Here is a 27,544-nt window from a genome sequence, read left to right on the forward strand (position 1 = left end):
ATTGGGCATTACGACAAAGTACATAGACCGCTATCCAGCATGCATCTATGCCTAAAAAGTCCACCTTCAGGTTATCATCCGAACCCCTTCCAGTATTAAGTTGCTAACAACAGACAATTGCTTTAAGTATTGCGCGTAATGTAATCAATAACTACATCCTCGGACATAGCATCAATGTTTTATCCCTAGTGGCAACAGCACATCCATAATCTTAGAGGTTTCTCTCACTCCCCCAGATTCACGGAGACATGAACCCACTATCGAGCATAAATACTCCCTCTTGGAGTTACTAGCATCAACTTGGCCAGAGCATCTACTAATAACGGAGAGCATGCAAGATCATAAACAACACATAGATATAAATTGATAATCAACGTAACATGGTATTCTCTATTCATCGGATCCCAACAAACACAACATATAGAATTACAGATAGATGATCTTGATCATGTTCGGCAGCTCACAAGACCCGACAATTACGCACAATGAGGAGAAGACAACCATCTAGCTACTGCTATGGACCCATAGTCCAGGGGTAGACTACTCACACATCACTCCGGAGGCGACCATGGCGGCGTAGAGTCCTCCGGGAGATGATTCCCCTCTCCGGCAGGGTGCCGGAGGCGATCTCCTGAATCCCCCGAGATGGGATTGGATGCGGCGGCGTCTCTGGAAGGTTTTCCGTATCGTGGCTCTCGGTACTGGGGGTTTCGCGACGAAGGCTATTTGTAGGTGGAAGGGTAGGTCAGGGGGCGTCGCGAGGGGCCCAGGAGATAGGCTGGCGTGGCCAGGGCTTGGGCCGCGCCGCCTTACCTCCTGGCTGCCTCGTGGCCCCACTTCGTTGACTCTCCGGTCTTCTGGAAGCTTCGTGGCAAAATAGGACCCTGGGCGTTGATTTCGTCCAATTCCGAGAATATTTCCTTACTAGGATTTCTGAAACCAAAAACAGCAGAAAACAGCAACTGGCACTTCGGCATCTTATTAATAGGTTAGTTCCAGAAAATGCACGAATATGACATAAAGTGTGCATAAAACATGTAGATATCATCAATAATGTGGCATGGAACATAAGAAATTATCGATACGTCGGAGACGTATCAGTATCCCCAAGCTTAGTTTCTGCTCGTCCCGAGCAGGTAAACGATAAACAAAGATAATTTCTGGAGTGACATGCCATCATAACCTTGATCATACTATTGTAAGCATATGTAGTGAATGCAGCGATCAAAACAATGTAAATGACATGAGTAAACAAGTGAATCATATAGCAAAGACTTTTCATGAATAGTGCTTCAAGACAAGCATCAATAAGTCTTGCATAAGAGTTAACTCATAAAGCAATAATTCATAGTAGAGGTATTGAAGCAACACAAAGGAAGATGAAGTTTCAGCGGTTGCTTTCAACTTATAACATGTATATCTCATGGATAATTGTCAACGTAAAGTAATATAACAAGTGCAATATGCAAGTATGTAGGAATCAATGCACAGTTCACACAAGTGTTTGCTTCTTGAGGTGGAGAGAGATAGGTGAACTGACTCAACAATAAAAGTAGAAGAAAGGTCCTTCAAAGAGGAAAGCATCGATTGCTATATTTGTGCTAGAGCTTTGATTTTGAAAACAAGAAACAATTTTGTCAACGGTAGTAATAAAGCATATGTGTCATGTAAATTATATCTTACAAGTTGCAAGCCTCATGCATAGTATACTAATAGTGCCCGCACCTTGTCCTAATTAGCTTGGATTACCGGGATTATCGCAATGCACATGTTTTAACCAAGTGTCACAAAGGGGTACCTCTATGCCGCCTGTACAAAGGTCTAAGGAGAAAGCTCGCATCGGATTTCTCGCTATTGATTATTCTCAACTTAGACATCCATACCGGGACAACATAGACAACAGATAATGGACTCCTCTTTTATGCATAAGCATGTAGCAACAATTAATTTTCTCATATGAGATTGAGGATATATGTCCAAAACTGAAACTTCCACCATGGATCATGGCTTTAGTTAGCGGCCCAATGTTCTTCTCTAACAACATGCATGCTCTAACCATAAAGGTGGTAAATCTCCCTTACTTCAGACAAGACGAACATGCATAGCAACTCACATGATATTCAACAAAGAGTAGTCGATGGCGTCCCCAGGAACATGGTTATCGCACAACAAGCAACTTAATAAGAGATAAAGTGCATAAGTACATATTCAATACCACAATAGTTTTTAGGCTATTTGTCCCATGAGCTATATATTGTAAAGGTAGAGGATAGAAATTTAAAGGTAGCACTCAAGCAATTTACTTTGGAATGGCGGGGAAATACCATGTAGTAGGTAGGTATGGTGGACACAAATGGCATAGTGGTTGGCTCAAGTATTTTGGATGCATGAGAAGTATTCCCTCTCGATACAAGGTTTAGGCTAGCAAGGCTATTTGAAACAAACACAAGGATGAAGCGGTGCAGCAAAACTCACATAAAAGACATATTGTAAACATTATAAGACTCTACACCGTCTTCCTTGTTGTTCAAACTCAATACTAGAAATTATCTAGACCTTAGAGAGACCAAATATGCAAACCAAATTTTAGCATGCTCTATGTATTTCTTCATTAATAGGTGCAAAGTATATGATGCAAGAGCTTAAACATGAGCACAACAATTTCCAAGTATCACATTATCCAAGACATTATAGCAATTACTACATGTATCATTTTCCAATTCCAACCATATAACAATTTAACGAAGAAGAAACTTCGCCATGAATATTATGAGTAGAGCCTAAGGACATACTTGTCCATATGCTACAGCGGAGCGTGTCTCTTTCCCACACAATGAATGCTAGGATCCATTTTATTCAAACAAAACAAAAAACAAAAAAAAACCGACGCTCCAAGCAAAGTGCATAAGATGTGATGGAATAAAAATATAGTTTCAGGGGAGGAACCTGATAATGTTGTCGATGAAGAAGGGGATGCCTTGGGCATCCCCAAGCTTAGACGCTTGAGTCTTCTTGATATATGCAGGGGTGAACCATCGGGGCATCCCCAAGCTTAGAGCTTTCACTCTCCTTGATCATGTTGTATCATCTCCCTCTCTTGATCCTTGAAAACTTCCTCCACAACAAACTCAAAACAACTCATTAGAGGGTTAGTGCACAATCAAAATATACATGTTCAGAGGTGACATAATCATTCTTAACACTTCTGGACATTGCACAAAGCTACTGAAAGTCAATGGAATCGAAATATCCATCGAACATAGCAAAATAGGCAATGCGAAATAAAAGGCAGAATCTGTCAAAAACAGAACAGTTCGTAATGACGAATTTTATTGAGGCACCAGACTTGCTCAAATGAAAATGCTCAAACTGAATGAAAGTTGCGTACATATCTGAGGATCACTCACGTAAATTGGCATAATTTTCTGAGTTACCTACAGAGAATTTTGCCCAGATTTGTGACAGCAAAGAAATCTGTTTCTGCGCAGTAATCCAAATCTAGTATGAACCTTACTATCAACGACTTTACTTGGCACAACAAAACTCAAAACTAAGATAAGGAGAGGTTGCTACAGTAGTAAACAACTTCCAAGACACAAATATAAAAAAAAGTACTGTAGTAAAAAAAACATGGGTTGTCTCCCATAAGCGCTTTTCTTTAACGCCTTTCAGCTAGGCGCAGAAAGTGTGCATCATGTGTTATCAAGAGACGAAGTATCAACATCATAATTTATTCTAATAATAGAATCATAAGGTAACTTCATTCTATTTCTAGGGAAGTGTTCCATACCTTTCTTGAGAGGAAATTGATATTTAATATTACCTTCCTTCATATCAATGATAGCACCAACAGTTCGAAGAAAAGGTCTTCCCAATATGATGGGACAAGATGCATTGCATTCAATATCCAAGACAACAAAATCAACGGGGACAAGGTTATTGTTAACGGTAATGCGAACATTATCAACTTTCCCCAAAGGTTTCTTTGTAGAATGATCAGCAAGATTAACATCCAAATAACAATTTTTCAATGGTGGCAAGTCAAGCATATTATAGATTTTCTTAGGCATAACAGAAATACTTGCACCAAGATCACACAAAGCATTACAATCAAAGTCATTGACCTTCATCTTAATGATGGGCTCCCAACCATCCTCTAGTTTTCTAGGAATAGAAGCTTCGCGTTCTAGTTTCTCTTCTCTAGCTTTTATGAGAGCATTTGTAATATGTTTCGTGAAAGCCAAATTTGTAGCACTAGCATTAGGACTTTTAGCAAGTTTTTGGAAGAACTTTATAACTTCAGAGATGTGGCAATCATCAAAATTCAAACCATTATAATCTAAAGCAATGGGATCATCATCCCCAATGTTGGAAAAAAATTCAGCAGTTTTATCACAGGCAGTTTTAGCAGTTTTAGCAGTTTCGGGCAGTTTTTCACGCTTTGCATTTGAAGTGGAAACATTGCTAACACCAATTCTTTTATTAGTAATAGTAGGAGGTGCAGCAACTTGTGTAGCATTAGCATTGCTAGTGGTGGTAATAGTCCAAACTTTAGCTATATTATCTTCTTTTTCATTTTCTTCTCTTTCCCACCTAGCACGCAATTCGGCCATCAATCTTATATTCTCATTAATTCTAACTTGGATGGCATTTGCTGTAGTAGTAATTTTACTATGATGATTTTCATTAGGCATAACTTTTGATTTCAAAAGATCAACATCAGCAGCAAGACTATCGACTTTAGAAGCAAGTATATCAATTTTTCCAAGCTTTTCTTCAACAGATTTGTTAAAAGCAGTTTGTGTACTAATAAATTCTTTAAGCATAGCTTCAAGTCCAGGGGGTGTGTTCCTACTATTGTTGTAAGAATTCCCATAAGAATTACCATAGTCGTTGCCATTATTATAAGGATATGGCCTATAGTTGTTACTAGAATTGTTCCGGTAAGCATTGTTGTTGAAATTATTATTTTTAATGAAGTTTACATCAACATGTTCTTCTTGGGCAACCAATGAAGCTAACGGAACATTATTAGGATCAACATTAGTCCTATCATTCACAAGCATAGACATAATAGCATCAATCTTATCACTCAAGGAAGAGGTTTCTTCGACAGAATTTACCTTCTTACCTTGTGGAGCTCTTTCCGTGTGCCATTCAGAGTAATTAATCATCATATTATCAAGAATCTTTGTTGCTTCGCCAAGAGTGATGGACATAAAGGTACCTCCAGCAGCTGAATCCAATAGGTTCCGCGAAGAAAAATTCAGTCCTGCATAAAAGGTTTGGATGATCATCCAAGTAGTCAGTCCATGGGTTGGGAATTTTTAACCAAAGATTTCATTCTTTTCCATGCTTGTGCAACATGCTCAGTATCCAATTGTTTAAAATTCATTATGCTACTCCTCAAAGATATAATTTTAGCAGGGGGATAATATCTACCAATAAAAGCATCCTTGCATTTAGTCCATGAATCAATACTATTCTTAGGCAGAGATAGCAACCAATCTTTAGCTCTTCCTCTTAGTGAGAAAGGGAACAATTTTAATTTTATAATGTCACCATCTACATCTTTATACTTTTGCATTTCACACAATTCAACAAAATTATTGAGATGGGCAGAAGCATCATCAGAACTAACACCAGAAAATTGCTCTCGCATAACAAGATTTAGTAAAGCAGGTTTAATTTCAAAGAATTCTGCTGTAGTAGAAGGTGGAGCAATAGGTGTGCATAAGAAATCATTATTATTTGTGGTTGTGAAGTCACACAACTTAGTATTTTCAGGAGTACCCATTTTAGCAATAGTAAATAAAGCAAACTAGATAAAGTAAATGCGAGTAACTAATTTTTTTGTGTTTTTGATATAGCAAACAAGATAGCAAATAAAGTAAAACTAGCAACTAATTTTTTTGTGTTTTGATTTAGTGCAGCAAACAAAGTAGTAAATAAAATAATGCAAGACAAAAACAAAGTAAAGAGATTGCGATGTGGAGACTCCCCTTGCAGCGTGTCTTGATCTCCCCGGCAACGGCGCCAGAAAAAGAGCTTGATACGCGTACAGCACGCGTCCGTTGGGAACCCCAAGAGGAAGGTGTGATGCGTACAGCGGCAAGTTTTCCCTCAGTATGAAACCAAGGTTTATCGAACCACTAGGAGCCAAGAAGCACGTGAAGGTTGATAGCGGCGAGATGTAGTGCGGCGCAACACCAGGGATTCCGGCGCCAACGTGGAACCTGCACAACACAACCAAAGTACTTTGCCCCAACGAAACAGTGAGGTTGTCAATCTCACCGGCTTGCTGTAACAAAGGATTAGATGTATAGTGTGGATGATGATTGTTTGCAGAGAACAGTAGAACAATTGCAGTAGATTGTATTTCAGATGTAAAGAATGGACCGGGGTCCACAGTTCACTAGAGGTGTCTCTCCCATAAGATAAACAGCATGTTGGGTGAACAAATTACAGTTGGGCAATTGACAAATAGAGAGGGCATGACCATGCACATACATATTATGATGAGTATAGTGAGATTTAATTGGGCATTACGACAAAGTACATAGACCGCTATCCAGCATGCATCTATGCCTAAAAAGTCCACCTTCAGGTTATCATCCGAACCCCTTCCAGTATTAAGTTGCTAACAACAGACAATTGCATTAAGTATTGCGCGTAATGTAATCAATAACTACATCCTCGGACATAGCATCAATGTTTTATCCCTAGTGGCAACAGCACATCCATAATCTTAGAGGTTTCTCTCACTCCCCCAGATTCACGGAGACATGAACCCACTATCGAGCATAAATACTCCCTCTTGGAGTTACTAGCATCAACTTGGCCAGAGCATCTACTAATAACGGAGAGCATGCAAGATCATAAACAACACATAGATATAAATTGATAATCAACATAACATGGTATTCTCTATTCATCGGATCCCAACAAACACAACATATAGAATTACAGATAGATGATCTTGATCATGTTCGGCAGCTCACAAGACCCGACAATTAAGCACAATGAGGAGAAGACAACCATCTAGCTACTGCTATGGACCCATAGTCCAGGGGTAGACTACTCACACATCACTCCGGAGGCGACCATGGCGGCGTAGAGTCCTCCGGGAGATGATTCCCCTCTCCGGCAGGGTGCCGGAGGCGATCTCCTGAATCCCCCGAGATGGGATTGGCGGCGGCGTCTCTGGAAGGTTTTCCGTATCGTGGCTCTCGGTACTGGGGGTTTCGCGACGAAGGCTATTTGTAGGCGGAAGGGTAGGTCAGGGGGCGTCGCGAGGGGCCCAGGAGACAGGCTGGCGCGGCCAGGGCTTGGGCCGCGCCGCCTTACCTCCTGGCTGCCTCGTGGCCCCACTTCGTTGACTCGCCGGTCTTCTGGAAGCTTCGTGGCAAAATAGGACCCTGGGCGTTGATTTCGTCCAATTCCGAGAATATTTCCTTACTAGGATTTCTGAAACTAAAAACAACAGAAAACAGCAACTGGCACTTCGGCATCTTATTAATAGGTTAGTTCCAGAAAATGCACGAATATGACATAAAGTGTGCATAAAACATGTAGATATCATCAATAATGTGGCATGGAACATAAGAAATTATCGATACGTCGGAGACGTATCAACGGTCTTGACTGTGGCATGTTTGTGGAAGATGGTGGGGGATTCAGCCGCTTGAAGGGCGGGGTGGTGATACGCGTACAACACGCGTCCGTTGGGAACCCCAAGAGGAAGGTGTGATGCGTACAGCAGCAAGTTTTGCTTCAGTAAGAAACCAAGGTTTATCGAACCAGTAGGAGCCAAGAAGCACGTTGAAGGTTGATGGCGGCGGAGTGTAGTGCGGCGCAACACCAGGGATTCCGGTGCCAACGTGGAACCTGCACAACACAACCAAAATACTTTGCCCCAACGTGACAGTGATGTTGTCAATCTCACCGGCTTGCTGTAACAAAGGATTAGATGTATAGTGTGGATGATGATGTTTGCAGAGAACAGTAAGAACCAGTATTGCAGTAGATTGTATTCGATGTAAAGAATGGACCGGGGTCCACAGTTCACTAGTGGTGTCTCTCCGATAAGAAATAGCATGTTGGGTGAACAAATTACAGTTGGGAAATTGACAAAAAAAGATGGCATGACAATGCACATACATGTTATGATGAGTAGTGTGAGATTTAATTGGGCATTACGACAAAGTACATAGACCGCTATCCAGCATGCATCTATGCCTAAAAAGTCCACCTTCAGGTTATCATTCGAACCCCTTCCAGTATTAAGTTGCAAATAACAGACAATTGCATTATGTATGGTGCGTAATGTAATCAACAAATACATCCTTAGACATAGCATTGATGTTTTATCCCTAGTGGCAACAGCACATCCACAACCTTAGAACTTTCTGTCACTGTCCCAGATTTAATGGAGGCATGAACCCACTATCGAGCATAAATACTCCCTCTTGGAGTTACAAGTAACGACTTGGCCAGAGCCTCTACTAATAACGGAGAGCATGCAAGATCATAAACAACACATAGATGATAGATTGATAATCAACATAACATAGCATTCAATATTCATCGGATCCCAACAAACACAACATGTAGCATTACAAATAGATGATCTTGATCATGTTAGGCAGCTCACAAGATTCAACAATGATAGCACAATGAGGAGAAGACGATCATCTAGCTACTGCTATGGACCCATAGTCCAGGGGTGAACTACTCACACATCACTCCGGAGGCGACCATGGCGGTGAAGAGTCCTCCGGGAGATGATTCCCCTCTCTGGCAGGGTGCCGGAGGCGATCTCCTGAATCCCCCGAGATGGGATTGGCGGCGGCGGCGTCTCTGGAAGGTTTTACGTATCGTGGCTCTCGGTACTGGAGTTATTATCGACGAAGGCTTATGTAGGCGGAAGGGTAGGTCAGGGGGCGCCACGAGGGGTCCCACACGCTAGGGCCGCGCGGCCCAAGCCTTGGCCGCGCCGCCCTACTGTGGCGTCGCCTCGTCGCCCCACTTCGTTTCCCTTTCGGACTTCTGGAAGCTTCGTGGAAAAATAAGATCCTGGGCGTTGATTTCGTCCAATTCCGAGAATATTTCCTTACTAGGATTTCTGAAACCAAAAACAGCAGAAAACAAAGAATCTGGCTCTTCGGCATCTTGTTAATAGGTTAGTGCCGGAAAATGCATAAATATGACATAAAGTATGTATAAAACATGTAGGTATTGTCATAAAACAAGCATGGAACATAAGAAATTATCGATACGTTGGAGACGTATCAGCATCCCCAAGCTTAGTTCCTACTCGTCCCGAGTAGGTAAACGATAACAAAGATAATTTCTGAAGTGACATGCTATCATAATCTTGATCAATACTATTGTAAGCACATGTAATGAATGCAGCGATTCGAAGCAATGGTAAAGACAATGAGTAAACAACTGAATCATATAGCAAAGACTTTTCATGAATAGTACTTTCAAGACAAGCATCAATAAGTCTTGCATAAGAGTTAACTCATAAAGCAATAAATTCTTAGTAAAGGCATTGAAGCAACACAAAGGAAGATTAAGTTTCAGCGGTTGCTTTCAACTTGTAACATGTATATCTCATGGATAGTTGTCAATGCAAAGTAATATGATGAATGCAAATATGCAAGTATGTAAGAATCAATGCACAGTTAACACAAGTGTTTGCTTCTAAGATGGAAGGAAATAGGTAAACTGACTCAACATAAAAGTAGAAGAATGGCCCTTCGCAGAGGGAAGCATGGATTGCTATATTTGTGCTAGAGCTTTCATTTTGAAAACATAAAGAGAGCATAAAAGTAAAGTTTTGAGAGGTGTTTGTTGTTGTCAACGAATGGTAGTGGGCACTCTAACCCCCTTGCCAGACAGACTTTCAAAGAGCGGCTCCCATGAAAGATTTTTATTTTTGGGTGGCACTCCTTCCAACCTTTGCTTTCACAAACCATGGCTAACTGAATCCTCGGGTGCCTGCCAATAATCTCATAGCATGAAGGAGGGCCCTTTTATTTTAGTTTTATTTAGATGACACTCCTCCCCACCTTTTCTTTCTCAAGCCATGGCTAACCGAATCCTCGGGTGCCGTCCAACAATCACATACCATTGAGGAGTGTCTATTTTTTGTAAAATTATGAAGGTTAATTAATTGGGGCTGGGAACCCCATTGCTAGCTCTTTTTGCAAAATTATTGGATAAGCGGATGAAGCCACTAGTCCATTAGTGAAAGTTGCCCAACAAGATTGAAAGATAAACACCACATACTTCCTCATGAGCTATAAAACATTGACACAAATCAGAGATGATAAATTTTGAAGTGTTTAAAGATAGCACTCAAGCAATTTACTTTGGAATGGCAGAAAATACCATGTAGTAGGTAGGTATGGTGGCCACAAATGGCATAGTTATTGGCTCAAGGATTTGGATGCACGAGAAGTAATCCCTCTCAGTACAAGGCTTAGGCTAGCAAGGTTATTTGAAGCAAACACAAGTATGAACCGGTACAGCAAAACTCACATAAAAACATACTGCAAGCATTATAAAACTCTACACCGTCCTCCTTGTTGCTCAAACCCTTACTAGAAAATATCTAGACTTTAGAGAGACCAATCATGCAAACCAAATTTCAGCAAGCTCTATGTATTTCTTCACTAATAGGTGCAAAGTATATGATGCAAGAGCTTAAACATGAGCTATAACAATTGCCAAGTATCAAATTATTCAAGACATTATACCAATTACTACATGTAGCATTTTCTGTTCCCAACCATATAACAATTAACGAAGCAGTTTCAACCTTCGCCATGAACATTATGAGTAAAGCTAAGGACATATTTGTCCATATGCAACAACGGAGCGTGTCTCTCTCCCACACAATGAATGCTAGGATCCAACTTTATTCAAACAAAACAAAAACAAAAGCTTACAGACGCTCCAAGTAAAGCACATAAGATGTGACGGAATAAAAATATAGTTTCACTAGAGGAACCTGATAATGTTGTCGATGAAGAAGGGGATGCCTTGGGCATCCCCAAGCTTAGATGCTTGAGTATTCTTGAAATATGCAGGGATGAACCACCGGGGGCATCCCCAAGCTTAGAGCTTTCACTCTCCTTGATCATATTGTATCATCCTCCTCTCTTGATCCTTGAAAACTTCCTCCACACCAAACTCAAAACAACTCATTAGAGGGTTAGTGCATAATCAAAATTCACATGTTCAGAGGTGACATAATCATTCTTAACACTTCTGGACATTGCACAAAGCTACTGAAAGTTAATGGAATAAAGAAATCCATTAAATATAGCAAAACATGTAATGCGAAATAAAAGGCAGAATCTGTCAAAACAGAACAGTCCGTAAAGAAGAATTTTGTAGGTGCACCAGACTTGCTCAAATGAAAATGCTCAAATTGAATGAAAGTTGCCTACATATCTGGGGATTACTCACGTAAATTGGCAGATTTTTCTGAGTTACCTACAGAGACTACTGCTCAAATTCGTGACAGCAAGAAATCTGTTTCTGCGCAGTAATCCAAATCTAGTATGAACCTTACTATCAAAGACTTTACTTGGCACAACAATGCAACAAAATAAAGATAAGGAGAGGTTGCTACAGTAGTAACAACTTCCAAGACTCAAATATAAAATAAAAGTGCAGAAGTAAAAACATGGGTTGTCTCCCATAAGCGCTTTTCTTTAACGCCTTTCAGCTAGGCGCAGAAAGTGTGAATCAAGTAACATCAAGAGATGAAGCATCAACATCATAATTTGTTCTAATGATAGAATCAAAAGGTAACTTCATTCTCTTTCTAGGAAAGTGTTCCATACCTTTCTTGAGAGGAAATTGATATTTAATATTACCTTCCTTCATATCAATAATAGCACCAACAGTTCAAAGAAAAGGTCTTCCCAATATAATGGGACAAGATGCATTGCATTCAATATCCAAGACAACAAAATCAACGGGGACAAGGTTATTGTTAACCGTAATGCGAACATTATCAATCCTCCCCAAAGGTTTCTTTGTAGAATTATCAGCAAGATTAACATTCAAATAACAATTTTTCAATGGTGACAAGTCAAGCATATCATAGATTTTTCTAGGCATAACGGAAATACTTGCACCAAGATCACATAAAGCATTACAATCAAAATCATTGACCTTCATCTTAATGATGGGCTCCCACACATCCTCTAACTTCCTACGAATAGAAGTTTCACGATTTAATTTCTCTTCTCTAGCTTTTATGAGAGCATTTGTAATATGTTTTGTAAAGGCCAAATTTATAGCACTAGCATTGGGAATTTTAGCAAGTTTTTGTAAGAACTTTATAACTTCAGAGATATGAAAATCATCAAAATCTAAACCATTATGATCTAAAGCAATGGGATCATTGTCCCCAACATTGGAAAAAAATTCAGCAGTTTTATCACAAGCAGTTTTAGCAGTTTCAGGCAGTTTTGCAAGCTTTGCATTAGGAGTAGAAACATTGCCAACACCAATTATTTTACCATTGATAGTAGGAGGTGTAGCAACATGTGAAACATTAGCATTACTAGTGGTGGTAATAGTCCAAACTTTAGCTACATTATCTTTAGCATCTTCTTCTTTTTCCCACCTAGCACGCAATTCGGCCATCAATCTTATATTCTCATTAATTCTTACTTGGATGGCGTTTGCTGTAGTAACAATTTTATTATCAATATCCTCAGGTTTAGCAGCCATTTTATTAATTAAGGAAGATTGTGACGCAGACATGTATGAGATTCGGTTTTCAGCATTCGAAATCTTAGTTTGCAAACCCGAAATCTCCATATTCAAATTTTCAAGTTGATTTCCTATATTTTTCAACAAGGTAGATTGTTCATTCATAGTTTTAGTAAACAATTGATTTTGCTCATATTGTGATTGCATAAAGCTCTTAGTTGATCTTTCAATTTCTAGCATCTTTTCCTCATATCTACCATAAGAATTACCATAATCATTACCACTAGCAGGATATGGCCTATAGTTGTTACCCAAATTATTCCTATTAGCATTGTTGTTGAAATTATTATTTTTAATGAAGTTCACATCAACTTGTTCTTCTTGAGCAACCAATGAAGCTAACGGAACATTATTAGGATCAACATTAGTCCTACCACTCACAAGCATAGACATAATAGCATCAATTTTATCACTCAAGGAGGAGGTTTCTTCAACAGAATTTACCTTCTTACCTTGTGGAGCTCTTTCCGTGTGCCATTCAGAGTAATTAATCATCATATTATCAAGAAGCTTTGTTGCGGCGCCTAGAGTGATGGACATAAAAGTACCTCCAGCAGCTGAATCCAATAAGTTCCGTGAAGAAAAATTCAGTCTGCATAAAAGGTTTGGATGATCATCCAAGTAGTCAGTCCATGGGTAGCACAATTTTGAACCAAAGATTTCATTCCTTCCCATGCTTGGGCAACATGCTCATTATCCAATTGCTTAAAATTCATTATACTACTTCTCAAAGATATAATTTTAGCAGGAGGATAATATCTACCAATGAAAGCATCCTTACATTTAGTCCATGAATCAATACTATTCTTAGGCAAAGATAGCAACCAATCTTTAGCTCTTCCTCTTAATGAGAAAGGAAACAATTTTAATTTTATAATGTCACCATCTACATCCTTCTACTTTTGCATTTCACATAGTTCAACAAAATTATTAAGATGGGCAACAGCATCATCAGAACTAACACCAGAAAATTGCTCTCTCATAACAAGATTTAGTAAAGCAGGTTTAATTTCAAAGAATTCTGCTGTAGTAGCAGGTGGAGCAATAGGTGTGCATAAGAAATCATTATTATTTGTGTTTGTGAAGTCACACAACTTAGTATTTTCAGGAGTACCCATTTTAGCAATAGTAAATAAAGCAAACTAGATAAAGTAAATGCAAGTAACTAAATTTTTTGTGTTTTTAATATGGAGAATGCAAACAAGATAGTAAATAAAGTAAAGCTAGCAACTAATTTTTTTGTATTTTGATATAATGCAGCAAACAAAGAAGTAAATAAAATAAAGCAAGACAAAAACAAAGTAAAGAGATTGGAAGTGGAGACTCCCCTTGCAACGTGTCTTGATCTCCCCGGCAACGGCTTCAGAAAAAGAGCTTGATACGCGTACAACACGCGTCCGTTGGGAACCCCAAGAGGAAGGTGTGATGCGTACAGCAGTAGGAGCCAAGAAGCACGTTGAAGGTTGATGGCGGCGGAGTGTAGTGCGGCGCAACACCAGGGATTCCGGCGCCAACGTGGAACCTGCACAACACAACAAAAATACTTTGCCGCAACGTGACAGTGAGGTTGTCAATCTCACCGGCTTGCTGTAACAAAGGATTAGATGTATAGTGTGGATGATGATGTTTGCAGAGAACAGTAAGAACCAGTATTGCAGTAGATTGTATTCGATGTAAAGAGTGTACCGGGGTCCACAGTTCACTAGTGGTGTCTCTCCGATAAGAAATAGCATGTTGGGTGAACAAATTACAGTTGGGTAATTGACAAATAAAGATGGCATGACAATGCACATACATGTTATGATGAGTAGTGTGAGATTTATTTGGGCATTACGACAAAGTACATAGACCGCAATCCAGCATGCATCTATGCCTAAAAAGTCCACCTTCAGGTTATCATCCGAACCCCTTCTAGTATTAAGTTGCAAACAACAGACAATTGCATTAAGTATGGTGCGTAATGTAATCAACAAATACATCCTTAGACATAGCATTGATGTTTTATCCCTAGTGGCAACAGCACATCCACAACCTTAGAACTTTTTGTCATTGTCCCAGATTTAATGGAGGCATGAACCCACTATCGAGCATAAATACTCCCTCTTGGAGTTACAAGTAACGACTTGGCCAGAGCCTCTACTAATAACGGAGAGCATGCAAGATCATAAACAACACATAGATGATAACATAGCATTCAATATTCATCGGATCCCAACAAACGCAACATGTAGCATTACAAATAGATGATCTTGATCATGTTAGGCAGCTCACAAGATTCAACAATGATAGCACAATGAGGAGAAGACGACCATCTAGCTACTACTATGGACCCATAGTCCAGGGGTGAACTACTCACACATCACTCCGGAGGCGACCATGGCGGTGAAGAGTCCTCCGGGAGATGATTCCCCTCTCCGGCAGGGTGCCGGAGGCGATCTCCTGAATCCCCCGAGATGGGATTGGCGGCGGCGGCGTCTCTGGAAGGTTTTCCGTACCGTGGCTCTCGGTACTGGAGTTATTATCGACGAAGGCTTATGTAGGCGGAAGGGTAGGTCAGGGGCGCCACGAGGGGCCCACACGCTAGGGCCGCGCGGCCCAAGCCTTGGCCGCGCCGTCCTACTGTGGCGTCGCCTCGTCGCCCCACTTCGTTTCCCTTTCGGACTTCTGGAAGCTTCGTGGAAAAATAAGATCCTGGGCGTTGATTTCGTCCAATTCCGAGAATATTTCCTTACTAGGATTTCTGAAACCAAAAACAACAGAAAACAGCAACTGGCTCTTCGGCACCTTGTTAATAGGTTAGTGCCGGAAAATGCATAAATATGACATAAAGTATGTATAAAATATGTAGGTATTGTCATAAAACAAGCATGGAACATAAGAAATTATCGATACGTTGGAGACGTATCAGGTGGCGCTGGCCCCGGATCCGGCGTTGAAGAGGCTCGGAGGGCTCCTCCAGCTGATTTTCCTTATCGTGTTAGATCCAGTCTTACGAGACTGGTGGCTACTGCGGCTCGTTAACGCCTCATGGCTAGGGTTTTCTTCAACGCTAAAGTGTGGACCAACTACTAATGCTTTTATTATCCGGTGATGGTGGAGGATATGTGTTCTTGGTAGTTGCGGCGGCGACAGTTTGCAGCAGTACAACCGTTTATATCCTCCTCATGTTATGTTGCTTGTATATGTACCAACTATGTATTGTTATGTTTATAAATACAAGTAATGTATGCCTACGGGCGTACATCTAAAAAAAAAACCAAGCCATTGAAGTGGTCGTGTATCAGAGAAGATCCACCGTTGGCAAAACCAGAATCAACGGCCGAGATCGGAGCAAGCGTGGGTGTCACACATCCATCTCGTTGGACAAACCGAGCGTGACACGCCTCGCTCACCGCCGCCCGCCCTCCCGCCACCGCCGCCGCAGAAAAATTCCCCAAAGAGAACAGAAAAAAAAATGGTCTTCTCGCCGCCGGCGGAGGTGACGTTCACCGGCATGGAAATCGACCTCGACCCGGAGGACCTCCACCCGACGGTGCCCCTGCGGAAGGTCCCGGGCGGCGACATCTTCGAGGCGGCGCGCGCGGGGGACTGCGCCCGCCTCGCCCTCCTCCTCGAGGCCGGGGCCAACGTGAACGCGCGGGACCGCTGGGACTCCGTGCCGCTCTACTATGCCTGCCTCGCGGGCCACGCCGACGCCGCGCGGATGCTGCTCCAGGCCGGGGCCGTCTGCGCCGAGCGCACCTTCGACGGCGACCGCTGCCACTACGCCGCCCTTAACCTCGACCTCCGCCGGCTCCTCAAGTCATTCGAGGCCCGCCCGCCGCCGCTCGCCCCGCTGCCCGCCGCGCTACGGGCCGCCTTCCTCGCATGCCCCGCCAACCGCGCCGCCTTCCTCGACATGATGCTCCAGGGTAGCGCCACTGCCGAAGCCGCCGCGCTCGCCGAGGCCGCAGGTCTTCTCTCTTCCATTGCTGTCTATGCCCATCGATTGTCGATAGATTGATTAGCCCGAGAGGAATTGGCATCTAGGATTCACGTAGGCTCTAGTGTCAGCAATGCAAATCATTTGACATATATACCAATTCCCAGTACAAGATGATTTTCATTTTAGTGAAGGGTATACAATTGACAGGTTTTGCGTTAGTAACACCTTGATTTAATTTTGTGCAGGATTTGGGCCAACCGATGCTGCATCGGCGGCTCGTCTGGTGCCCCCGGACATCACATTCTACGTGGGTGGAAAACCGATCGAAGCTCACCGGGTCATCCTCTGTGCCCGGTCGCCCTTCTTCGAGAAGAAATTCAAGACAGATTGGAAAGACAGGAAGGAAGTGAGATTCTCTGAAAAAAAATTATCCTTTACTGCCCTGTACAACCTTATCCATTTCTTCTACGCCGATCGACTCGAGGCACCTGTCGACGACATGGAGGGTCTGTCAATCATTTGCAAAGTCTGCAAGTGCCAGGAGCTGCACAGGCTAGTTGATAAGGAGATTGTGCATCATAGGTTTGCGCCGTATAAGGCAACCAGGAAGTTGGATTTGATGGAGTCGCAGACGAGGTTTGTTTTGCAAGGGCAGTCCTTGCCACCAGAAGACCGTCTTCCGTCAGCATTGCAGCGTGTTCTACATAGCTGTCTAGCTAACTCAAGACAAGAAGATTATTGCAACAGTGTACAAAATGAGATGCGGAGGAACTCATATGATGGTGATCGTGCCGATCTCATTGTGAAAGTAGATGAGAGGGTATTTCGGTGCCATCAGGTGATTTTAGCCTCAAGATCGGAGTACTTCAAAGCCAGGATATCTCGAACAGTGGGTTTTCTCGAAGGTAACAATGAATCTACGGATCTCCCATGTCTTGAGGCACATGACATGAGTGTAGAAGCATTTGAAAAGATGCTTGAATACATGTAAGGTCCCTTTGCACATTTCCTTTGTTATTGTTACGGTTACTGCTGCTGTCGGACTTATCCCCTGCTTTTGTAATTTTAGGTATACTGATAAAGTAGAGCATATGGATCCAATCCTGGTAAGATTCAAAAACATTACTGAATTACCACTTCTACGGAAGTATTGAAGCTATTTTTGTTTACTGTGAAACTAAAATGAATTAAACCTATCCCAGGCTGAAGAACTATTTGATGTTGCATCTAGATACTTGCTGTTTCCCCTGAAGCGAGTCGTAGCCGACCTCCTGTTACCAAACCTGGTACATGTGTCGCCTGCAGAACTGTGTCATTGGTTGATGTTATCAGACATGTATGTCCTCCTCATGCGTGATCTCTGTATGTGTTTATATTATCTGATGGGTTCCTGAGTTCAATATTTTCTCCAAATGCAGTTATGGCGTTATGAAAATAAGGGAGTACTGTCTGGACATAATCGCCTGCAATTTTGAGACATTTGCGCACACAAGGGAGTTCCGGGCCTTGCTGTTGACACTCCCGCCGCCGTCTGCAACCGACGCACTGAGAACTACACATCCCAGCGCGCCCGGGGCTACTGGGAACACTGAGCAAGGTAATGTTCTCGATGATCTGCGCGAAAAATGGTTGGAAGCAGAGGCCGCTGAGCTAGATAAGAGAGATCAGAGTGCGGCTCTGTTCGACAAGCGGCTCGAGCTGCTCATGTTTGTTGCGGAGCGAGAAGCTGACAATGATGACCATGCTGGACGACTTAACTGAAAACTGGAAGTGTGTGCGTTTTCTCGTGGAGCTCTGTTTTTTGGTAGCCTTCGCTGATTGGAGTTTGGATCACAACAGTTGTTCTGTTAATTCTATGGCATGTTTTGATGACTGCTTCCTGTTTTTGTAATTAATCTGCACATGTCCTTACATTTTACCGGTATATGCCAGTTCGGAACATCAAAGAGAAACAAGGGTCTTCTAGTTCCTGCCTGAGAATTTTCTTTTAGGTCAAATGCTGAATTAAGAACCGAATCCAGCACAATATTGTTCCCTAACCAAGTAACCAGTTTAGTGCAATACCATACCATGAATTACATATTTTTTTTTTACCGGGGCTACGGCGGGCTTACGCCAGCCTGAACAATTAAATAACATCAAGAACGTACAGGGATCATTACAATGGTTTTAGAGGGGAGGAGCGAGAGGGGGTGGTACAACGGTGAGCCCAAAGCCTGATGTCTTCAATGCACCTACGGGTGACCAGGGGGGTTTCTTCTACAGTGCCGGTGAAAGTTTTGGCGTTTCTTCTTTTCCAGATATTCCAGGTGATAGCGGTGATGATTGTTGTTTCCTCGTAGGTCCCGCACCTCATTGCCCAAAGATCGGCAAGGCGGGAGGGGCCGCTGGTGTCGAAATCCGGGAAGAAGAAACTCCAGACTTCCCGAGCGCGGGGACAGAGGAGCAGCATGTAGTCTGTATCTTCATCTTGGGAGCATGATAGACAGGTAGCCGTAGTAGACATAATTTATTTTCGCAGCCTTCGTTAGCTAAACAATGTGCATAGCAAGAAGAGTTTTTTTTATTTCCTCAACTAAAGGACTATGAACAAACTGGTCCATGTCACCCTTCTTTAGCTTGGCAGCAACTCCAGTACTGTCTGTTTCCGGTACCACATTAAGATCCTCAATCTCCTGCGCGCCAGTAGAAGACCCCTTTGGCAAGCGTCGCCGATTGTTCGCCGGAGGTTAGGGATTGGGATGGGTGTAATTGCGGCGGATCATTGTGGGATCGAAACACTAAACGGCAGCAGCACGCGATAGTTCTATCGGGTACCCTAGATAATGTTTTCGGGCCGGGCTGTCATCCAGTATCTCTTCCGAGCGCTAGAAACGAAGAAACCGGAAAACGGCCAGAGTTTTCTGGTTCCGACCAGTCTTCCCACTAGAGTTGCCCTAACATGGTTAATGGCCATTTTAACCAATCTAAGTCAGATTGTGCAGTTATTTTTTCTATTCGGTGCATGACACGGTCGTGCACAAGGAAAAATCAAATTTCCTCTGAAGGTACCAAATAATTTACAGAGTACAAAAAGGATTGAAGCGTACTTTCTGGACAACAGCATGTACCACACTTCTGGATAACAATAAATTCTTGAATGCACAATTGACAGCTTAACCTTACAACATTTCGAGCATCTGTTAGCACAAGCCAAACAAGTTTAAGGTTTTAAACAGCTCCAGTTGACATCAGAAACGGCCTCTCGTAAACATTGCATATAAATTGCAATAAAAAAGAATGCCCTCTATACCCTTCTTTCATATTAAGATCAAAATTCAGTGAACAAATAGCACCTCTATAGGGAGCACTGCTATGTGCACTAACTAGTCAGAAAACTAAATAAGTAAATATAACAAATTTGCGGAGCTCTATCTGTGCGCAAGATAGCGAACGAAAAATGATTGGAGGGTAAGTACTGCTACAGATCATCTCTCCATATCGTTGTCATATCAGTACCATGATCTGGCCCATTGTGGTTAAGCTGGGGTAGTACTATCAGACAAAGAATTCAAACATGAGCCTGTGAAGTGTTGTCCGTTGGCAAGTTGGACACACTTATAGGAAATGAGTTAACCTCTTCTCCTTCTGATGGTGCCATCGGCGAAGCAGCATCCTCGGAGGCGATATCAGAAGCAGCATCTGAAGCCACATATGATGGTTCCGGCTGTTCAGATGTTTCAGGCTGTTGTGGTTTCTGCAGGCTCCAGTACATGATGCTAGCAGTCAGAGTTAGGGTCATTTTCTGATTCACCTGCAGCAGAAACAAGTGACATTGTAAGGTCCAAGGGTAATATGTATTTGATCTTTAGGAATGTAGGATGCCGGTTGTTCCATAGCAATTCCCCTTTACCTCGATAATGTCATCTGGTAACAAAAAAACAGAACACCCAAGCTTCCGTGCGATACTGATGATATAGGTAGCATTTAGCTTCTTCTCATCATCTGCCACAGCACAAGAGTATGTTTGAGTCAGCAACAAAATGAAGAAAGACTAGGCATGATTTTTATGATACTCCATAATGAAAAACACAACCCAATTCATTCATTGACCAAGAATGCACCTTCTATGCCCTTCGACACAACCTTCCAGTTCACAACCCTTGGCTGTACAGCACTAAGAAGTTCAAGGAAGAAAATCCCACTTGATAGGTTCTTTTCCTGAAGTAACAACAGAATTATGAGCAGCTACAATTTTCTGGACAGAAGTGACAACTGAACTGTGGCCAAGTGTTTAGTATATTGATTAGGGTAGTTCAACAATGCAGACACAAAATAGCTTGATGAAATTTTCTAATTTGCATACAGGCCTCCACTTAATTTTTTCCCGAACTCCATCGCTGTTGAAACACAATGTGCAGTCATAAAATTCACCTTAAAGCTTTCGATTCGAGAATTTCTCCCGGAAGCCTTCACTTTGTTATTCGCCCAACTCAAGATATCAGCATCAGTTATTTCTTTTCCTTGGGACCCTTGAGAGTGGAATCTGAGTTTGTTTAGCAACTGAAGCATATTGAATCTCATCAGTTGCCATAGAAGCGCTGGAAGAACACGAGAGAAGATATTTAATATGAAAACTATATCCGGAACATGGAAAATAAGAGTAAGCAATATCGATATTTTGTTAAACCAAACTCACCAACAATCAACTTCTTGTTTCCCTGAACAATGTCATTTCCAGCTAAATTCACCAAGGAAAACTTGAGCTGCTTCCCGATTTTAATAACCTGATTGCAGTTCTCCAGTTTTCTAAATGGCATTTTAATTGGAGGTTTCGTTGCTATCTTCCAGTTGACAGATCCTGGAGAGACTTTGTCGAGCACTTCTAGAAGAACCCACCTGCACAGGAATTGACATTAATCATCCATTTACAGACAAACGCGGCCCACCTCTGTTGAAAGCTTACCCGTTTCGAACATCTTCAAACAAGTTGTTCACGTACGTCGCAATTCCGAGGCTGTTGATCCACATTCTGAAGGTTCTTTCTTCTCTGGATAATATAATATCATCTCGGGACGCTGACTGCGTGAGATTGATCTGTTTTGTGTCAGTAGTCAATCCATTTCTGCATGTAAAAATGCATTCTGCTTTGGTGAAATATTTGTTGGAATATTCAGTAGACAAGACGTAAAATTTAGATTCCTTCAAAGAGTAATTCTCACCTATGTTGGAATATTTGTGCAACAAATGCAAGGTTTAGATTTGGAGAGCCCTCGGTGATATCCTTCGGGCTCAAATATCTTTTGCAGTCCAACTTATCTGCTTGTTCAAGCACCATCTTTGCCCTTACCGTAGGATCCTTAGTCTCGAATGAAGTTTCAGAGGAATACTCTGGAGCAAGTGCTTTGATAAGATAGGCATAGGCTTCACCATCCTGTCCAAGCCTAGTTTATAAGATAACTGCTTGAGTTATAAAAATTTCCTCAAGATACAAGACTAGTTGAGGTTCGAACCTTGACATCTGAAGAGAAGTTGTTAATAGTTTTCTTGTAGCCAGCTCTCTTGATATGGTAGTTCATCCACTGGAGAAGCAACCTTTCGGGTGATAAACTCAGCACTTCATCTATATCCTGTACAATAATGAGTAAAGTCAAATGACACGCATATATTATGTCAATTAAACATTGCTGGATTACAAAAGTAGTATATACCCTGCTGTCATCGAAAATTTCCACCAGCTGTGGCATCTTCTTTAGATTAAGATCAGCCAAAAGTTGTATCTGTTTACATAAATCATAATTAACTGTGGTCTTAAGATGGCTTTACACTTGTACTGTGTAGTCTGCATGATAGATAGTAGTGTCGGCTGAAACTTACAGGATATACCTTTATGATTTGAGATATCAACCCGAGAACTAGATGAGGCTGCAACATGGAGAAATCAGGTCTAGGATCAGTCATTTTTAATTTAACCCTTGCTTAATAACTAACTTATTGTTGCATTAAACATGGCATTGATATTTAAACAGTTTCAGTGACAGCATTTCTATATCTACATTGCACATACTACCTAGAAGGAAATTATTGATGTCAGTTGAAATGAAAATGTAGCCCAGCTGGTAAGAGATGGCGAATGCGTACCCGTCCTTCGACCAGGTCTTGGGCACCAAGATTGACAACGGTACATCCGATAGCCTTTGCAGAGTTGAGGCAGAGTGTATGGTTCTCATTCCTCTCCCATGGGTTAAGGACCCTCTTCTTATTGATGGCTCTCTCATCAATCGTCCCGGGCACAGCTAGGTTGATCAATTTACTGACCGCATTTATCCATGAATGGCAAATAACAGAGCTTTAGGCTAGGCAGGACTGTATGTACTCAAACCGCTATATTTTCAATTTTTCATAGTAGCAAACTCACTGCAATGCATCATCTTGTATGCTACCAAAGCAGTAAAAAACAACACAACGAACAGCATGGCCATCTCACCAGAGCACCACGCCGTCTCTGACGAGGTTGAACAGGTCGTCGCCCTCGGGGTCCATGGGTAAATACTTCTTCAGAAACGGGTCGTCGCCGAGGTAGCTGTTGATGTGAGCCACGTAGGATGACTTCTCGGCCTGGTTAGGGTTGTGGAGCAGCGTGGTGGTGCTCGACTTGAGGAACGACGACGACGAGCTCTTGCTCGCGCCCTGGTCGGAGCTTACCCTCGCCTGCAGGTTCAGGTACTCCTGCAGCCGCAACATTGACATAACAACCCATTTATCAAATAAAGGTACTCTGACACTATAGCTGGTTGAAAGGGATCATGGCGTGATCCATGTACCCGGAGAAATGACTCGAACTCGATCTCTTGGTCGGCGTCGGTGTAGACCTCCGACAAGAATGCAGCAATGTCGTCCTCGGAAACCACGTCGCTGAGCCCCCTGAGCTTCTTCATCAGCCCCGGCAGGTTCTTGGTGGTGACATGGCCGCCGGAGTCCCTCTTCAGAGACAAGAACTGCAGCCACCAGGATGGACACGATTGGATTTGGGAGTGGAATCGCAATTAGGAAAATGCGATTTGGATTAGGGCGTGATCATGACCTTGGCCTTGAGGGATCGGAGCTCGACCTGGGTGAAGTGGCCCTGCAGGGAGGGGTCGGAGACCACCACCCCCACGAACCCGGCCGACATCAATCAAGGGATCAATCAAATCTACTTATTCTTCTTGGAAGAACGCCCTAGCTCTAGCTAGCTAGCGCTGATTCGGACAACACGAATTAGGAAATGCGGAAGATCGTGTCGTTGGCATCTGCATTGGCGGGTCGAAACGATCACCGAGGATTAGACGGTGGTCGAATTTGTGGGAGACGACGGATGCTTTTCCTTTTGCTCGCTTTGTTTGCGCCATTTTTTCTTATCTTTTCTGTTTACTACGTAGTTTACAATGATGGAAGTGAACGGGCTTTTGTTGCGTTCCTGATTTCGTGGTAACAAGAGTACTTTATTTTATTCTATAAATCTCTTGCACAACCTATTTGTTCGTGAAGGATGTGAGAGATTTGCCAAATTCAGATAGTGTATACTCTGTTGGGACCGCTAGAAAACGGTCGGTGTGAATAAATGTCTGCCTTTAACTGGTTGTGCCTGGTAATGATCTTGTTGGGGGAAAATCTAAGGTCTTTGATCGTGCGACGACGGTGCTGGTGCACTGTTCCCTTCTTGGAGCCGTTGCTTTTGGAGAGTCTGTGCATTTCAGGTGTTGTCTTGGTGGTGGATGTGTTGCTGTTGCTAGGCCTGGGACACTGCAGCGGGACTTTTGTTTCTTAGTTTTATTTTCTCTTTTTTGGCTATGTGCATTCGTACTGCCATTGGGATGTTGCGTTGTTGCAGAGGCTGTCTGTAATTGGTATCTTTTGATATTAATATATTCCCTTTATCGAAAAAGAAAACAGTCGGTGTTGAATCCACACTAGAGACACTCCGCTCTCTCCCTCCACTTTTCGCTGGTGATGCCCTAGAGATTCCGAAAATATCTCGCCCCTCCGATGCCCCAAGGATGGGAGGTAGATGTCAGCCTCGGGAAGTTCATTTCGGCGCACTCTCTAGCGGGAGGCTGCTCGCCGCGAAGCCGAGCAGGAGGATCTCCAAGAGAAGCTGGAGAGGAAATTCTTCCTCCTGTACGTGGTGTTTGCCTCGCCGGAGGACTGGGAAGCCATGTCAGAGCCTATTGGGTAGAGGCCGGAGATCCCCATGATAGATCTCCGGAGAAAGATCTTATACATGAAGGCGTGGATCACGGATGGGAGCGAGGCCCTAGGTTTCCGCCGCTGTGACCGTTCGGAGCTCTCTATTGCTCCCCTCCTCCGATGTTGCAAGCATCCCTTGCAATGGGAGCATCGTATTGTACAATGGTGAAACCAACACGCCTCCCCATGCGAGCATGTCCATGTTTAGACCCATGGATATCGGGTTGAGGCATGTGTAGAGAAAATCCCCAGTCAAGGAGAATTTGATCCCGCCGCCGCATCGCCTTCTTCGACCCCTGCCTCCCTCAAGCTCGTCGATCGTCGTTATACTCTTTTTCCACCTCTGGCTCATCTCCTTAAACCTTTAATGGGAATTTCTCATTAGCTTATGATGGCGTGTGATGGAGGCCCGATGAGCCATGCAGTTCTTTGACTTCGCCCTCACGCCTTAATTGAGGTGAAAACCTCCAAGCTCTGCTCAACTCGAGAGGTTGCCTCCCCAAGATACTCAAGTTCATCATCAACCACAGCTTGATTGCCTCCATTGCTTATATGGGGAAGGACATATATGCGAAGAGCTCGGCGGTTGTTCACCAATTTCTCTTGGTTGTCAGAATGGACCGGTACATTGGTTTATTCTTCTATGAATCAGGTGCAGACAAAGGGATTGGCTATGAACTAGGTCCAGAAGAAGCGCAAACGCCTATGAAACATCCAAGACTTCTACTCGTCTACACTAAGCCGCATACTGAGAGGGATTGCACTGGAGGTAAGCATCCCCAAATCCAAGCGTGGCAGTCAGCGAAACCTCCCTCCCCATGGGCTCGGGAGGAAACAACATTTTGCGTTCAAGGACGCAATCATTGATGTGTCCCTAGTTGCTCTTAGTCAGGGATCCACTTAAATTGGGGGAATTGGGTTACTAACAAACAATTTGGAATCAAATTCAGAGAAGACTCTCAGATTTGGGAAGCTATTTGTGAATGTGTGAACTTCGTTGAAGGACCTAAGTCAAGGTTCAAGTGTAAAATAGCTAAAGAAGGCAGCATGGTTGATGTGTGGGGCTTTTTCCTCAGGAAAATTTGAGAGGACAAGGATACCCCTATGTCTAGGGTGAAACCACCCCTCCACATGTTCCCCTCCTCCTAATATATATGAGGAAAGATCTGTTTGCAGAGTGCCACTTGTCGGCAGAGGATTGCTTCCCTACCTCTAATGGTGATGTCTTCCCTAATATAATCCCATGTTTTGACCTACGAAGTAGCCATTGGGTGTCATGCCCCTCTCTTCATGAAACTCTTGCTTATTGTGAGATGGCGGAGAAAGCAAGAGGTTGAGGCAAAGGGTGTGGCGGCGACCGTAATGCCTGGTAACAACCACCGCCGTCACGTATGTAGCCTCCTCCAAGGTTTGGTTATGGTTTCTCTATGCAGCAACCACATCAACAGTCGATGCTGCTACCGCATACTCCCAAATCACAGTATGCTAATTTCCCTCAGTTTCCTTTTCCTCAATGGAAGTAACATGAGAAATTTGCTCAGATCTACCTTGGGTAATTTCCTGGCCAGTGGCAACAACTAGGTGTATTCAACCACCTCCACAGCCTTAGCAGCCAGCACAATAACAACATGCTTAGAGATCTAGTGGTAGTAGCAAGGGTTCTCAGCAAGGAAAGAAGTCCACATACCCCCCTCAGGTTTCAGGGTTGGGACGTTTAACCCCCCCAGGTTTTAAGTGGAGTATATGACCCCCTCGGGTATCAATTACCGGGTAAATTACCCCATCTAGGCTGTTTGAGACTGGTTTAGCAGTTTTCGGGAGTGGTATTGGTCCACGTGGAATAGCGCGTTGGAACTGGTCGATCCCAGCCGCTCCCGTCCGCTCCTCTCTCCGGTCGCTGCTCCGATGCTCAGCGATTCGAGGGAGGTCCTCGAACCAGTCGAAGTTCGTTCCCCTCCCCCTTTTTCCTATTTCTGTCGAGGAGCACCCGAGGGCGGACGGAATCGGCGAGCACGGACTCGAGGACGAGTTGATTTGGGGATGCAAATCCGGGACGGCCGCTCTCAAATCGCCAAGACCGCCAACGTGGTTCCATTGCCGGCGGCAAGGGCGGCCGCGCGCGAGCCTCCGTCCAGCGAGTCGCTGTCAATCGAGACCCCGTACTCTGGCGCAGCAACGGCGTCGCATCGGCGGGATGGTGTGCGTGGAGGCGCAGCAATGGCTGTGCAGCGGCAGGACGGTGTGGGCGGCGGCGCACCAACGCCGGCGCAGCAGCGGGTCGGTGGTGGGCGCTGACCTCAGATGCAGGGACGAGAGCCGCACGAGCGCTGGACTGGACTTTTCTCCCATCTTTTTTTCTTTCGATCTACGTGGCAAAACCGCTATCCAGATCAGCTTAAAACAGCCATCAAATGGCTGAGGGGGTAATTTACCCGGTATTTGATACCTGAGGGGGTTAAGTGGCCTAGCTGAAACCTGGGGGGGTTAAACGTCCCAACACTGAAATCTGAGGGGGGTATGTGGACTTCTTTCTCTCAGCAAGTGAAGACTAATGGTTCGTGAAAACGACCACATTATCTTCATCTAAACCGGGATATTTCGTTACAAAAT

The 27,544-nt window shown here is 43.3% G+C and overlaps 2 protein-coding genes across 3 annotated transcripts; one reads left to right on the plus strand and one right to left on the minus strand.

Annotated features, from left to right (window-relative positions):
- Positions 1-16,182: 16,182 nt before the first annotated feature.
- On the plus strand, positions 16,183-18,601 carry LOC127317116 (BTB/POZ domain-containing protein At2g04740). The gene is made up of 5 exons (XM_051347640.2): positions 16,183-16,754; positions 16,972-17,713; positions 17,796-17,832; positions 17,929-18,062; positions 18,145-18,601. Exons 1-5 carry the CDS (start codon positions 16,256-16,258, stop codon positions 18,485-18,487), a joined length of 1,755 nt encoding a protein of 584 aa, XP_051203600.1. The 5' UTR covers positions 16,183-16,255; the 3' UTR covers positions 18,488-18,601.
- Positions 18,602-19,841: 1,240 nt separating this feature from the next.
- LOC127317115 (fimbrin-4-like) lies at positions 19,842-24,094 on the minus strand. Of its 2 annotated transcripts, none has more exons than XM_051347639.1 (14): positions 23,790-24,094; positions 23,530-23,703; positions 23,193-23,434; positions 22,847-23,018; positions 22,592-22,630; positions 22,417-22,485; positions 22,219-22,335; positions 21,928-22,139; positions 21,672-21,830; positions 21,405-21,604; positions 21,140-21,306; positions 20,830-20,926; positions 20,619-20,710; positions 19,842-20,519 (listed from the first exon to the last, which is right to left on the minus strand). In XM_051347639.1, the coding sequence occupies exons 1-14, from the start codon at positions 23,877-23,879 to the stop codon at positions 20,277-20,279; spliced, it is 2,073 nt and encodes a 690-aa protein (XP_051203599.1). In that variant the 5' UTR covers positions 23,880-24,094; the 3' UTR covers positions 19,842-20,276. The 2 variants fall into 2 exon arrangements, with proteins under 2 accessions (XP_051203599.1, XP_051203598.1); XM_051347638.1 differs by having other exon boundaries at positions 22,583-22,630.
- Positions 24,095-27,544: the final 3,450 nt, after the last annotated feature.

The sequence above is a fragment of the Lolium perenne genome, chromosome 7 (genome assembly GCF_019359855.2).
Source record: "Lolium perenne isolate Kyuss_39 chromosome 7, Kyuss_2.0, whole genome shotgun sequence".
Classification (NCBI taxonomy): Eukaryota; Viridiplantae; Streptophyta; class Magnoliopsida; order Poales; family Poaceae; genus Lolium; species Lolium perenne.